General features: G+C 29.5%; 2 protein-coding genes across 5 annotated transcripts in view; one reads left to right on the forward strand and one right to left on the reverse strand.

The window, feature by feature from the left end:
• LOC106072408 (integrin alpha-9-like) overlaps window positions 1–420 on the forward strand; it is a 32,375-nt gene extending 31,955 nt beyond the window's left edge. For all 4 annotated transcript variants that reach the window (XM_056036995.1, XM_013232777.2, XM_056037003.1 and 1 more), the window contains one exon: window positions 306–420. In XM_056036995.1, the coding sequence (XP_055892970.1) occupies window positions 306–419 (114 nt within the window). In that variant the 3' untranslated portion in view covers window position 420. The remainder of the gene's footprint in view (window positions 1–305) is intronic.
• Window positions 421–4,901: 4,481 nt separating this feature from the next.
• Window positions 4,902–13,389, reverse strand: LOC106072407 (protein prenyltransferase alpha subunit repeat-containing protein 1-like). Its single transcript, XM_013232773.2, has 7 exons — window positions 13,309–13,389; window positions 9,956–10,125; window positions 9,641–9,716; window positions 9,061–9,165; window positions 8,475–8,793; window positions 8,066–8,289; window positions 4,902–7,262 (listed from the first exon to the last, which is right to left on the reverse strand). The coding sequence occupies exons 1-7, from the start codon at window positions 13,374–13,376 to the stop codon at window positions 7,007–7,009; spliced, it is 1,218 nt and encodes a 405-aa protein (XP_013088227.2). The 5' UTR covers window positions 13,377–13,389; the 3' UTR covers window positions 4,902–7,006.
• Between the last annotated feature and the right edge of the window lie 434 nt (window positions 13,390–13,823).

Here is a 13,823-nt window from a genome sequence, read left to right on the forward strand (position 1 = left end):
ATTGTGTGTTTCATTCTGTGGAAGGTAAGCTTGATTGTTCTAGCCATCATGTGTGTCATTCTGTGGAAGGTAAGCTTGATCCTTGCTATTGTCTCTAGGAGTATGATGCCTAGATTGACACATGAAATTCGTAGAACATAATTATCTTCTCTTATAAGTACCGTCTGTAATCTATAAGATAAGTAGTTTAATAATTGTAGGTAAATAGTTTCTTAAAATTTCAGCTGCCCATTTTTTGTTACATTTATTGTAACACTATCTATCTATCTACAAAGACTAATCCTCCCAATATACTTGTGTTTAAGGTTGGATTTTTCAAACGCACCCAACGTTTAGAGCTTCAGAAGGATAGGAAAGAATTTTGGCAAACTGTGCAGGCAACTAAAGCAGATTTGGGAGAACAAAATCAATGGTTTTGACCTAACAAAATGTCAGCATGGTTTTGTGTTTACACGTTGACTTTCTAGAGTGAAAATGAAAACAATGAATTGTTCATTTAGTTCAAACATTAAGTAACAATACATGATTTGTTACAATGTAGACCATTTTAAAATCTTTTTTTTTTCAGTCACATTTAAAAATTTGATTTCACATTAAAAAATGTAGATTAAGAACTAACATCCACGAAATTCATAATAGCCTTGTGCTGGCCACATGAAATCATCATTAACAGTTGGCCTCTAAAATTTATATTAACAAAATCAATCATTAACTTGTTTGGGTTTTTTTTTCATGAATCTCATTAATTTTATTTCCGTTGTATTATTTTTCAATTTAATTGATTACTTTAATTACCTCATGAATGACAGTGACAGGGTTGAGCCTGTGTAGTTATTAGCATTAGCTTTTGTCTGTGAGTTACACTTTAATAAGCCAAGACACTGGTTGCATTCAGGTACATCATGTTATGGGTTACAACAAAGTATTTTCCACATTGAATCATTAACAAATTGTGAAGTAATGCTGAATGTCCCTGTCAACTATTATCAATTATTATCAAATGTTGTGTTTGCACTGAGTTAATGTCATAGAGAGAGTAGGGAATTGCTTTATCCTATTGGAGATACTATTTTTTTTTTATTTAATCAATATGTGAAGAATTATGTTATGCTTATTGTGTATTATGTATTTTTAAATGTATGTCTAGACAAGTGGCCCAATATTTTGATGCAGATGTATGACAATAAATGTATTAAATTATTAAACCCATATATACCAGACCCTGAAAATACTTGGTACTTAAAATGTATATAGGCTCTTGTTGAATAAGTCAATCTTATTGTAGTTAGCACACAGAAACTATTTGGATGCAAAAAAAGTCAACTTAGCAAATAAAATATATTCCATATATATTAAACAGCATTAAAAATTAGACTGTTCACTACTTTTAATTTAAAATTTGAATGCCATAAAATACTATTTATTAAGAAGAACTACTTTAAGAAATGAGTAAATAAAAGCCATTGAATATTAAAAAATGAAATGTAATTGCCTGTTTTCAAGAGTATTGTTTCCAATCAAATGACAAAAAAAAAAAAAACTGGCTGCAATGAATAATATAAGCAATGCCAATTCTTTCATAATAGTTACAAAAAAACAAGCATCTGTATTAGTTAATATATATATATATATATATATATATATATATATATATATATATAAATATTCTGTGAAGACAGTCTCTGCATAATGTTGTAACTAAGCGAACCAATCAAACAGCAAAGGCACAAACAGACCACTTTTTATTGAGTAGGTAAAAATATGAAAAAAAAAAAGAATTTTTTTAATCTAATGCATCAAAACATTGTAAATGACCAGTATGGTAGTCCAACCAAATCTTGGCTAATAAATAAATGCATATAACAATCATTGCTTCTATATAAGTTATTTGGAATACAGAAAATTAAAATGGATAAAATTCAAGTCATTAAACAATAATAAAATGTAAATTGAACAAAGCATTGCGAATGATTTGAATCACAGTAATTACATCTGTTGTTAAATAACAAGCATGCTTTTATTGAAACGTTTCCTTTTTAAATTAAGATCAAGGGTTTTTAGGTGAGGGAGAGGTCAAAAGTAATCATCATCTTCGTTTATCAAACTCATTAAAAGAGATTCTTTGAAATGTGTGCCAGACTAGTATAAACATTAGCTTGTTTTGGAGATTCAAAGAAGTATGTAGTAATATATAAACAAACATTAAAATGTAACTACTACAAATAAACACTAAAATCAAATCAAGTGTAATATATAAACAAACATTAAAATGTAACTACTACAAATAAACACTAAAATCAAATCAAAAATGTTTATGCATAATCAATAAGTAAAATCCATTTTTAAGCGATAAGCTGGAAACTCTCTTCACTAAAACAATGACATGTGAAGAAACATTGATCAAGCTCAACAGACAAAATAAGATTAACCCAAACTAAATTTCATGGGAACGTCTAGAAACACATTTTTTTAATATTTGGATAAAACAGGTCTCACTTTCAAATAAAGCTAATGTGTGCAATTAAGATGCATATCAGAGCAGAGCAGACTAAAAACTTGATAAAAACAAAACAGTAAGACTTTTTTTCTAAGAAACTAAAATATCCATCTGTTTTTTTTTATGCATACATAGTGAATATGAATACCAAGACTTATAGTTCAATCACTTTAAAACTAATTCCCATTTTAAAACAAAATTTGTGGAGACACTGACTTGTGACTTTTTTTTTTTTTTTTTTTTTTTTGCATTTTCCTCTAACAAATCATGTTTAGAGAGAATCTCTTATTTTGGAGTTTATTTTCGAGTTTTTTTTAATGGAATAAAGTAGTTTCAATTATGCCAAAACAAAAGTCTTTTGGCGTGAGAAAACATTGCAAATCAGTTTTATTTCATTAACTCCAAAGTAAAAAAGTAAAAAAAAAATTTAACCAAAATACAAATATGAAAACAATTATAACCTACCTATATAACAGCACTATGGTTGTACTAGAAGAAAAAAGAACAGATTACATTGACTGTGTCCATGCGGCGCCTTCGACATACATGTGTCTGGACAAAAGTGAAAAAGAGACTCAATAAAATAGACCTACAGCCTTTCTAACCTTTCAGTGTATTTCTGATGAATCAAACATTTGGGTAACATACTTACATTAAAATCACAAAGTAATGGCCTTCACAACAAACATGGCCAACTTAATGTCTCACTTCACAATTTGTTTCACACCTAATAAGAAATCCAACAACATTTAGAAGTACTATAACTAGAAATGAATATTTAGAAATTCAGAGACAAAAAATATAGCTTTCCAAAGTTCTCTATTGGTATACAAATTTTTTTAAACATACATGTGTTTAAAAAAGTATTTTCTTCTTAAATTTAATTTGGTATTTTAGTTAAACTGTCAATAAAATGTTGTCCCTGTAGCATTTGTTTCAAAGCTTTTTTTTTTATCTGTTGTTACTTGAGGTTAAAAATCACTAATGGTAAAATCATTTCCTGTCAATAATAGAATTTTTGATTCTATTACAATGCTAATTAAAACATCAATAAAATATTTTGTCACTGACATTTTTTTTTGTTTTATAGACATGCTCATTCACAACCTGAAAAAGTAAAAAAAAAAACAAAAAAAAAAACATATGACTGACATGCTCAAATCAATTCACAAAGTTAAAAACTTTGATTGCAAGGTATCATTCAAACTAAATTTTAAAAAATGAAACTTTACTGTAGGCGCATATGACCATGTGAATAAAAATATTTATTTAAAGTATATAGATTAAAGGTTTTCTATGGCAATAAATACAACAACAGGCCATAATTCTTAGTCTATATATATAACAAAATTTAAGATATATCCCCCTCCCCTCCACATTGTAGATTTTGTTTATTCTGCAGATTAGATTTTTAATTTCCAAAATGTTAAAGTATGAATTATACACCAATCTTTACTTTCTACAGCAATGTCATGTTTGTACAAACTAACAGAAATGAAATGTGTATGTATTTTTATGAAATACTCATGAATTCTGAGGTTTAGTGATTTTTTAAAAAATTGAAAATGCTTTTTTATTTTACTAGTAAAATTTCCTTTGACAACAAAACACTTCATTCAATGACAAGCTAACTGACAAACTAACTATTCCTCTCTTTGTAAAATACTTAATTGATTTTTTTGTTGAGGTGAAGCAACTAATGGATTTTCAGTTGCGAAATTTACCTTTAAATTCATAAAATAAAAAAAAAAGAACTTAAAAAAAAACGTAATTTTGCAACTAAAATAACATTTGAACGATAGAACACTAAATACAATTTTTTAAAATTTTAATTAGAAAAAAAGTTCATTTTCACAGATGGCCTAAAACACTGCATTATGGGGAATTCTTATTGAACATTTTTTAAAATTATCATGGGTACTTTTTATTGAAAAAAATTATAATAATTATAAGTAGCTAAAAACATAAGGTTTTCTCTTAAAAAAACAACAACAGATAAGTTTCTCAGAGTATATATGTGTGTGTGTGTGTATTTAGAGACTGAACAGAGATGACGTCTTATCCAACCCAATTTTATAGGTAATTAAGACAAGAAGTTTAACAATGTTTTTAATTTGTTTATGACACAGTCAGTAAAATAATAAGCTACTAAATTAAACAATGTTAAAATAAACAACATATTAATATATCCTTTGATCTTCGCATCATGAGAAAAAAAAATAGTATATTATACAAAGAAAAAAAATATGGAGGTTACTTCCAATTGCATTTTAGATCTAACCAATACTATATTGCTTTGAAAAAGTCACATTATAGAGCATTAGGAGCTAGATAGTTTAACAAATTGCTTTAACTGAAAACATAAAGGCCCACAATGAAGATTTTTTATTTCAAACTTTTTCCCCCCCCCTGTAAATGTAAGTTTCAATGTTTCCTCAAAGCAATGAATTTTAGTTGATATTTGATTGGAAAAAAAAATGTACATGTACCATTACTCTTTTTGGAAGCTATTTTGTTTTCACGCAGTAATTTGCTTCAACATTTCTTGTATAAATTTGGGTGACCATCATCAAATGTATTCAATTAGAATAACAATCCTACTGTCTATAAGAATATTAAAAGGTACATCTGGGTGCATCCATAGTCATTCAAGTCAGAAGTACCGGTAGCCATTTATATATACCAGTCTATAGTTCGTAAACATCATGCAACAGTAATATTGAGTATGATTACAGTAAACAGAACTAGTATATATTTGTAATTCACTGCTGTGTTAGTCTCTATTCAAACAAATCTTTATATTAGATTTGTTACATTTATCTATTCAACTAGTGAGGAAAGAAGAAAACAAATTATTGTTCTGTTTGTTTGTGCTGATCAAAAAACAAAATTAAAGCTTCTAAATAATTTATGCTTTTTTTTGGTGTTTCACAAGAATTTCAGAAACATTTTATAACAAATACATTTAAGATATTCTAATACAACAATATTTAGGTAGACAGGTCCTGTTCTGACAGTGTAAAAAAAAAAAGGATGTCAAAATTTAGATATTTTATATAGAGCGAGCCAAGGTCTATTGACATTAAGTGGGGAAAATTCTGAGGCAGTTAGCTCAGAATTTCTAAAATGCATACAACCCAATGCCAAAAAACTAAGAACTCAGAACTTTCAAAATGCATAAGAACCAATGCCATTAAACGACAACTGACCAACAGAAATAGATTTTACTATTTACAGTCAAATGATGAAATTCAGATATCCATGATGGGTTTGCAAGATGAAAAAATGTACAAAATCTAAATGATATATGAGCAGTTGAGTAAAAAACTAATTGCATTATTTATCACAGCTTAGCAGGCAGTGCTTCTAATGCTAGGGAAAGTAGATTACTGTATGTTGGACATGAAGCCCATGTGGTATCCATCCTGTTCAGATGCTAAGATCATGAGCAAGTATACAGTGGACGTCCCAATCAAATCAAGAATGTAGCTGCACAAATGATAAATTTATTTAACAACAATTAATTGTCACGTTTCAAAACTCTTTGGAGAAAAGCAAAATGTTGCATGGTAGAAGTCTTGAAATGTTAATTGTTAATTATTTAAGTTCTAGCTAGCATTATGATGATATGATGCATCATATGTCACAGTAGCCAACTAGCAGAGTCTCATTTTTTCCATTGCTGTTAAATAATTGAAAAAAATTTTTGACTTGAAAACGTATCCAGATAGATCTATGAATCTAAAATAAACTATAAACAAAAATGACAAGTACACTTTCAGAATCATTTTGAAAACGTGAAATTAAGCAGTTCAAAGTTTGACTGATTTCCAAACAGGCATATTGACTTTTATTACAGAATAAAATACATAACTATATGGATGCAGGGAAGGAATTTCACAGTTGCTGGAATGAAGATGATTCAGGTTTTATTTTGTGTTGAGCCAAATATGGCTTAAGGTTCTTTTAGGAATCTTGACGTCTTTTAACAACAAAGAATAGATTTATCACTATAAAGTTTACATTTGAATACAGCATAACATTTAAATTCCCTTTGAATTCCATTAATTCTTTTTATTGTGTAGATTCTGATGTAAGTCAAGTCTTTCATTCAGTTAAAAGCAGATGTATATTACTGGTACATTACTTGTTGATTTTCTTATCTAGATGTACAACCAAACTATGAAATTATTCTTTGGTATACAGCTAAGTGCATTACATCACATCTAACAGTAAAATGGAATAACAGAAAAGCAAATGAATCAAAAATAAAGATTGCAATGTTTTTAAGAAAGAATACTTTTTTTTTTTCATTGCCAACAATGATTCTTGTGACATCATATTCGATGTTTCCATTCTTAGCACATTGTTTTCTATAAGCTTTCCAATCAGGCAAAACAAAAACAAAACATTGAAAGTTACATAGACCCCTGGATCGGGTAATTTTTTAAATAATATGTAACAACAAACTTAATAATAAGTTGGGATATTCTAAACTGAGATGAGCCCTCACGTTGAAGTCAATAATGTTTGCAACCAGTGGACATATTTGCCGAGCAGCATATGATTATATTTTGAAGAAGATTCCAATTTTTGTTTGGTATTGACCGATTCTAATTCCTGAGCAATTAAAAATGTTTTGTGTCTCTTTAAAGCTTCTTCCCCTTGATCTCGGTACACTGAAAAGCCATTGGAGGATTTACAAGACAACTTAGTGTCCTGATCCAATGGATGTGTGTTTAACATGAAACAAAACAAGAATCTCCTGCAAGAAAATACAAAACAAACTGTTATATATAAATAAATGATGAGATGTAAGGCTGACTTTAATTAATTGAATGATGTGCTATTAAATATTTTGATTAATTATTAGAAGCCTGAATGTTGCAAAGTCACTATTGTATTTGTGGTCTGTGTGTCAGTCTGTCACGTTTCGAACTAAAAAGAAAAGCTATGACAATCCAATATTTATTGCTTCCAATTTACTAGATCTACATAAAATCAGCTTATAAGACACTATTTTTTTTTAGTACCCCACATTGGTAAAGCAATTGCTCCTTTTTGACTATTGTAAGTGATAACATTTGATTTTATAATTCAATTAAGTAGCATAACCACTTTTGATGCAAGATTTAAATACATAAAATCTTACGACTGTTTTGTGATCCATGTATACTATCAACAGTTGTGCAGCACAGACGTCCTTTAACATTTTAATTTTTAATTAACGCATAGTCATAACACGTTTTTTTCTAACGTGATGAAAAAGAGTTTGAATTATTTGATAAATATAGATTATGTCTCAATGGTTATTACTAGGCGCAGATGTTATACAAACTCCTCACACCACATTTTTGTACAGGATTTCTATTATGTAATGAGATGATTGAGGATAATTTTTTATGATTTCTTCAATAAAAAAATATCATTACAAATCATCTACCTGAATAAACTTCTTTATATAAAGATTTATGCACATCATCACAATTGACACCTTTTTAACCCACTCCAATGGGAGCTTTAGGCAACCTTAAATATGTGAGAATAAGACTATAATAAACAGACTACCTGTGATACCATAATGTCTCATGCCCTGGATAAGAGCGGATAAGATCACAAACATAAGCCATTTCTCTGTGAACAAGCTGCCCTGGGCTAATAGAAAGCAGTGATAGTTTCTCCTGTCTCTTGTGCAGTTCAGTCAGGAGAAACTGTCGATAGTGAAAGCCACTATGGTCAGATATGTGTGTTGAGTTCCAAGCTTCTGTTTCTTTCATCTCAGATAAAAGAACCTGAAATTATATTTATTTTTTTAATAAAAACTTTAATTGCTATTAAAATATATATATATATATATATATATAAGTTTAGAAACCCCAAATTAATAATTATCAAAAATCTCCTTTTAAGTTTTGATTTATAATATTTTTAAATCTGAATATGAAAAACTACCATTGCAATTAGTTTATATAAATACCTGTAAGGAACAGTTCAGACAATGCTGTATAATCCATATTCTATGAGACCATGCATGGTAGTTACACTGATACCTTTCAGCTGCTCTTGCACAGACTCTCATCTCTAACTGGGTATGTAACTTAAACAATCTACTACACTCCAGAGACTGGTCCATACTTAAAAGACCATCATTCTCTGGACTAGCTACAATATCGACATCTATTAGATCCATACTTATGGAACTATCAGCATTGTTCTCTGGTACTGCTGCAACAGAGCCATTACTGTCTAAGCTTGAAGATAAGCAGTGATCTAATAGCTGCTGGAAAAGCCACCTCCTGGAGAAGAAATACAACCTTTGCATAAAAGAGGAATGCTAAATGTGAAGCTAAAGGAAGCTTCTCCATTTCTCACTAAAAATGTTTAAAATATTTAAAATTTTTATCACATCCACCATGTCAAACTGATGCTTATTTGTTGCAAAGATGATTAGCTATAATTTTTTAATCTTTATTATTATGAAAGCAAGATAAAAATAGAACAATAGATTTTCATAATATTCTAGTATCTATAAAGTAAATGTGTAATTTACCTATTTACTTTACCTGTGTATAAATGTTTCTGCACTTTTGGGATGCTTAGAGAGTACTAGAGCTCCAAACTGTAAATCATCAGCTATGTTGAGAAACCCACTTTCAACGAGTTCCTTTCTGAAGCAAAAAATATGTAAGACCCTTATGAGATATATTTAGAGTATTTTTGAGCATTAATCTTGGGACCAAAAGAGTAGATGGAATTAGGCAGGAAATATGACATGTTTAGAGAGGATCAAAGGAATGATGATAGAGACGCTTAGAAATAAGATTCGACTGCCATTTTCCCCCTGTAATTAAACGCTTTGAAGGTTTGCTAAGTTTTATTCAGTTATTTGAAGAGTGTCTGAATTCCGAGAAGCTGTGTGAACTTGCATGAGATAGAATAGTTTTAATTGGAGCATAACACTAATAAAAATGTCACAAACTTAATTAAAATATATAGTGCAATAATTAAAGGTTGCAGATAATGATATTGAAAATGAATTATTAAAAATGTATTATTATAAATACAAATATAAAGATTGTATGTATGTTGATACTTCTTCTAAAATAAATAATTACTATCAACAGTATATTAGGCTTTCCTCACCTAACATTCCAGGCTGTATAGTTGTCAGGATTAAAAAGGATCAGTGCTCTTGTTAGATTCAAAACTTCAGTAGGATCTGAAATACCAACATCCATTTAAGATAATCATCTATCAACATTCAACCCTTCACTATAAGCTATGTATGAGATATTAAGTGTACTTAGGCCATTACAATGAATGAAATTGTAGATTTGGTCTTAGCTCTTAATTACTATAATGTAAACCTTAAGATGATTCTACAATTATTATGCTTCATAAGTATGGCTCTTGCAAAAGCTAGACAATAAAAACTTAGTATAGATCTGTAGTATTTACCAATGAATTTGACCAAAGGGTTCTGACTTCTCCATCCAATCAACCTTGTGGCCACATATTTCATTAAAACTTTTACTGCCCAGGCTTCCACGCCAAGTTTGTGTTCTTGCAGTAGAAATGGACTTCTGTTATGTGTAGGCTCCAAGACAGGCAAAATATCATACTCATCACTAAGTACAAATAAAAATGATCTATACTAAATAAAATTCACAAGAAGTAATAATAATTGTCACATCTTACTCTCATTGAAAGCATTAAGACTTATACACTTCTCTTAAATAACAGGATAGTGTACATTAATTATATATAAAGTGGTGGCATAGTGGCTGAGTGGTCAAGTGCTTGGCATTTCAAACCAAGGAATTTGGGTTTGAATCTCAGTAAAGATGGATTTTGAAGACGACTCTAAGTCGACCCAACTCTAATAGGTACCTAACATTAGTTGAGAAAAGTAAAGGCAGTTGGTTCGCCAAATGACACCAACTGTCATAGAAACAGATGACCTTCACAGCATCTGCCCCATAAATTGAAGGTCTGAAAGGGGTACTAGATCTATATATAATAAGAGTCTTTAAAAGCATCAAGAGACAGCAGATTCAGATAAAGAAAACAATAAAGTTAGTCAACAGTTAGTGACAATAGTAAAACAGATTTGTTTCTAGATATTTAGAACAATAAAAACAACAAAATATACTTAAAACTTTACAAAAAGAATTGGAAGAATTACAGAATGTAAATCAAATTGAAGCTTGCCTTTCTACTCAGAAAGATGCCAATTATTAAGAGCAACAAAAAAAACAGAGTTTGTGTCTAATTAACCTTCATGACTAGATTGATGAATTGATGCCCTTAAGACATAATAATCTTCTTTTTAAGTAACCTATGTGATTTATAAGTTAAGATAGATCTAAATCTACAGTGTGGTACATGCTCAGGATGTCAACATTTTTCATCTCAATGAATGATTCAAGGTTCGAACCCTACCCTATGGCCAGTGTTGAAGATTTAAACTAAGATGTAATAATCTTCATTTTGGAAAGAACATCCAAAAGGCAGACTAGACACTAGAGTCTACATTAAGAAAATCTCAGCCTCATGAGTCTGAGTCTAGTGACTTAAGACTAGTGAACTAACTAGATCTTGATTATCGACTATGTATGTAAAGTGTGTTGTAAGTTGAACATGTTGGTTTATTATTCTATCAGTAACTCCAGACTAGACCTATTCTAGATGAAACAGATCTAGATCTATATTCTATAAAACTTTTTGATCTAATAAATATCTAACTTTATCTACATCTATTCTATATCCCTCACTAGTCTATATAATACTATATAGATTGATTCTAGATCTACTATCTGAAATCTGATCTATTATAAAATCATTTTTTTCATTGATTCATTCATTGTATCATCAATCAATGATATCAGCATCATCATCATTATAATACATTACTAACTACTAACATTCACATTGACATGCAGCATCTACATGCTAAATTAATAAAATGATGTTTAAGTTATTGTTAAAAGTGTTTAGGTTTAAACTTTAAATACTTTGTTTTATGATTAATTTAGTGAAATTGAGTATTGTCTCAATTATAGTCAATACTCTCTGTAAACTCATTAAACACTGCATGAGTCAAGTCTTTGGACCTCATTCACCAATCGTAAACAAACAACATTTAGCCACGTGATTCTAATATCTTCTATACAAATTATGTAATCCATAAAGGCTGTCACGTGGTGGTATGTATTTTTCATTGTTTTATCAATATTATGACTTGGCTAAATGTGTTTATTTATGATTGGTGAATGAAGTCCATTCTTAAGTCTTAAGTTTATTTATTGTGACATTCACCATTGACATTGTATAGGGATGTTACAATATCCGGTGACACGCCCCTTTTATTAAGTCAAAAAACTGTTTCGACTTTTTTCTGACATTTTTTTTACATACCTTAAAGGTGCACTTTTTTAACCTATTAATTGAATACTTCTCTGTAAAAGAGTTATAGTTTTTGATTGACCAATAAAAATGGCTTCCGGGAATGAAATTACGCTTTCCCACTTGGAGTAGAAGGTTTCGTTTTATTAGACTTAAATAAAGGTTCGATTTCCCTTGTGTATAGTTTAAAAAGCTCAACATTCCCACGCCTTTTGACTCTCCAGTATTGTAGAGCATTTTTCTGGCTAAATTTCAGTGCTTTACTTTTCACATAATACTGTTCACTTTGGATGCTATTAATTTTTTAATATTTAGCAGTTGAATCCAATGCTGGAGGCCATTGTTAACCATTGTAATTTTAGCCTTCTTGTTTACATGCCAAGATAATAGTGATTGGTCAGATTGGTCATGTGACATTAAATAATTTTCTGATAGGTTGAATTATTATAGCAGTTTAAAAAAAACTTAGATTTACTGCTGCAGGGGTAAACGACTGTATAGAAAATACGAAAAACATGCATATATGTAACCCTGCCGGCAGGGTTACATATATGCATGTTTTTCGTATTTTAAAAAAAACTTAGACTGAAATGATGTCAAAATGGCTGACATTGATTTATTTCTGCAGTTACGCATTTTGAAATAGATGTAGATTTAGATCTAATGAGTATATAATATGCAGCTTAGTGTTCAGATATTTTAATAACAATAAACTTTCATTTGAAACATGTTTTTGGACTAGTTGATTAATATATATAAGAAATGGCAAGCATATTTATTCAACACATTCAAATCTCCTCACATCGTGCCCATTGGTTGCTATGATAAGGACAAGCACACATAGAAAATGTATTTTCTTTCATCCAGGAATCATACATAAATAATTCATATAAATTTAGAAGGCTCTTTCAAATCTACAACATATCAGACAACAAGATTCTTAAAATAATTTTTCTGAAAAAAATTGTAACATCCCTACATTGTAAATTTAGTTTAAATCATTATATATATATATGATTATTCATTGTTATGATTATATGATTGTAATTCTTAGAATTCTATTAAAATAGACATACTACATAGTGATACTGATAGTGTCACATAAATCTAGTCTTTAAGACTTTAAGTGAGTATGACATAGTCTATTTGTTTTACTAGCTAGGCCTTCGCCTTCACTCATCACTGGCGACACTGGCCTTCAATCATAAAGACATTTTCATTTACAAATAGAATCTAGATTCTAATACTTTATACTAATACTTAATAAATACTTCATTCAGAATCTAGAATAGTCTAGATCTAGATTTATTTAGTATAGATCTAAAGATGTCTAGGATTATCATTTTTTATTTTTAAATCTTTATAGAGTCTAGATATTTAGACAGATCTGTACAAAAATAAATTACATGTTAGGATCCCTTTTAAAAACGTTGTTTAAATCAGCAAATAGCCGAGGACCTCGGGAATCAGCCATATTGTTTCTTTTCATAAAGGTCATGTGACTAATCAGCTGTGCTGCGGTAATAGTTTACGGTGACTGTCTTTTTTTTTAACCTGTATAATAGATCTATATTGAATAACATTTTTTTTTCATCTACAATATTTTTCATTTAATTATTACGCATAGGAAAGGGGGGGGTGACTAAAAAGAGCTTCAATATTTTTTACTTTCTTAAGTGAATCGTTTGGAATCTACGAGTTTTTATTCTATTCTAGATCTAGGTTCAGATAAACAACACTTTTTTACTTTCTAGACTACTACTAGATTTTTATAGAATCTATTTTTTAATGTTTGATAATAAGATGTTACTTTTTAGAAGAGGGGAGAAAGCTAAGATTCATTTTCGTTTTAATAATGTCTACGACTGTAGACTTGGATCTAGACTAGTAGAATCTAGACATAGATCTATTATAATATGCT

Source organism: Biomphalaria glabrata, chromosome 1 (assembly GCF_947242115.1).
Source record: "Biomphalaria glabrata chromosome 1, xgBioGlab47.1, whole genome shotgun sequence".
NCBI lineage: Eukaryota > Metazoa > Mollusca > Gastropoda > Planorbidae > Biomphalaria > Biomphalaria glabrata.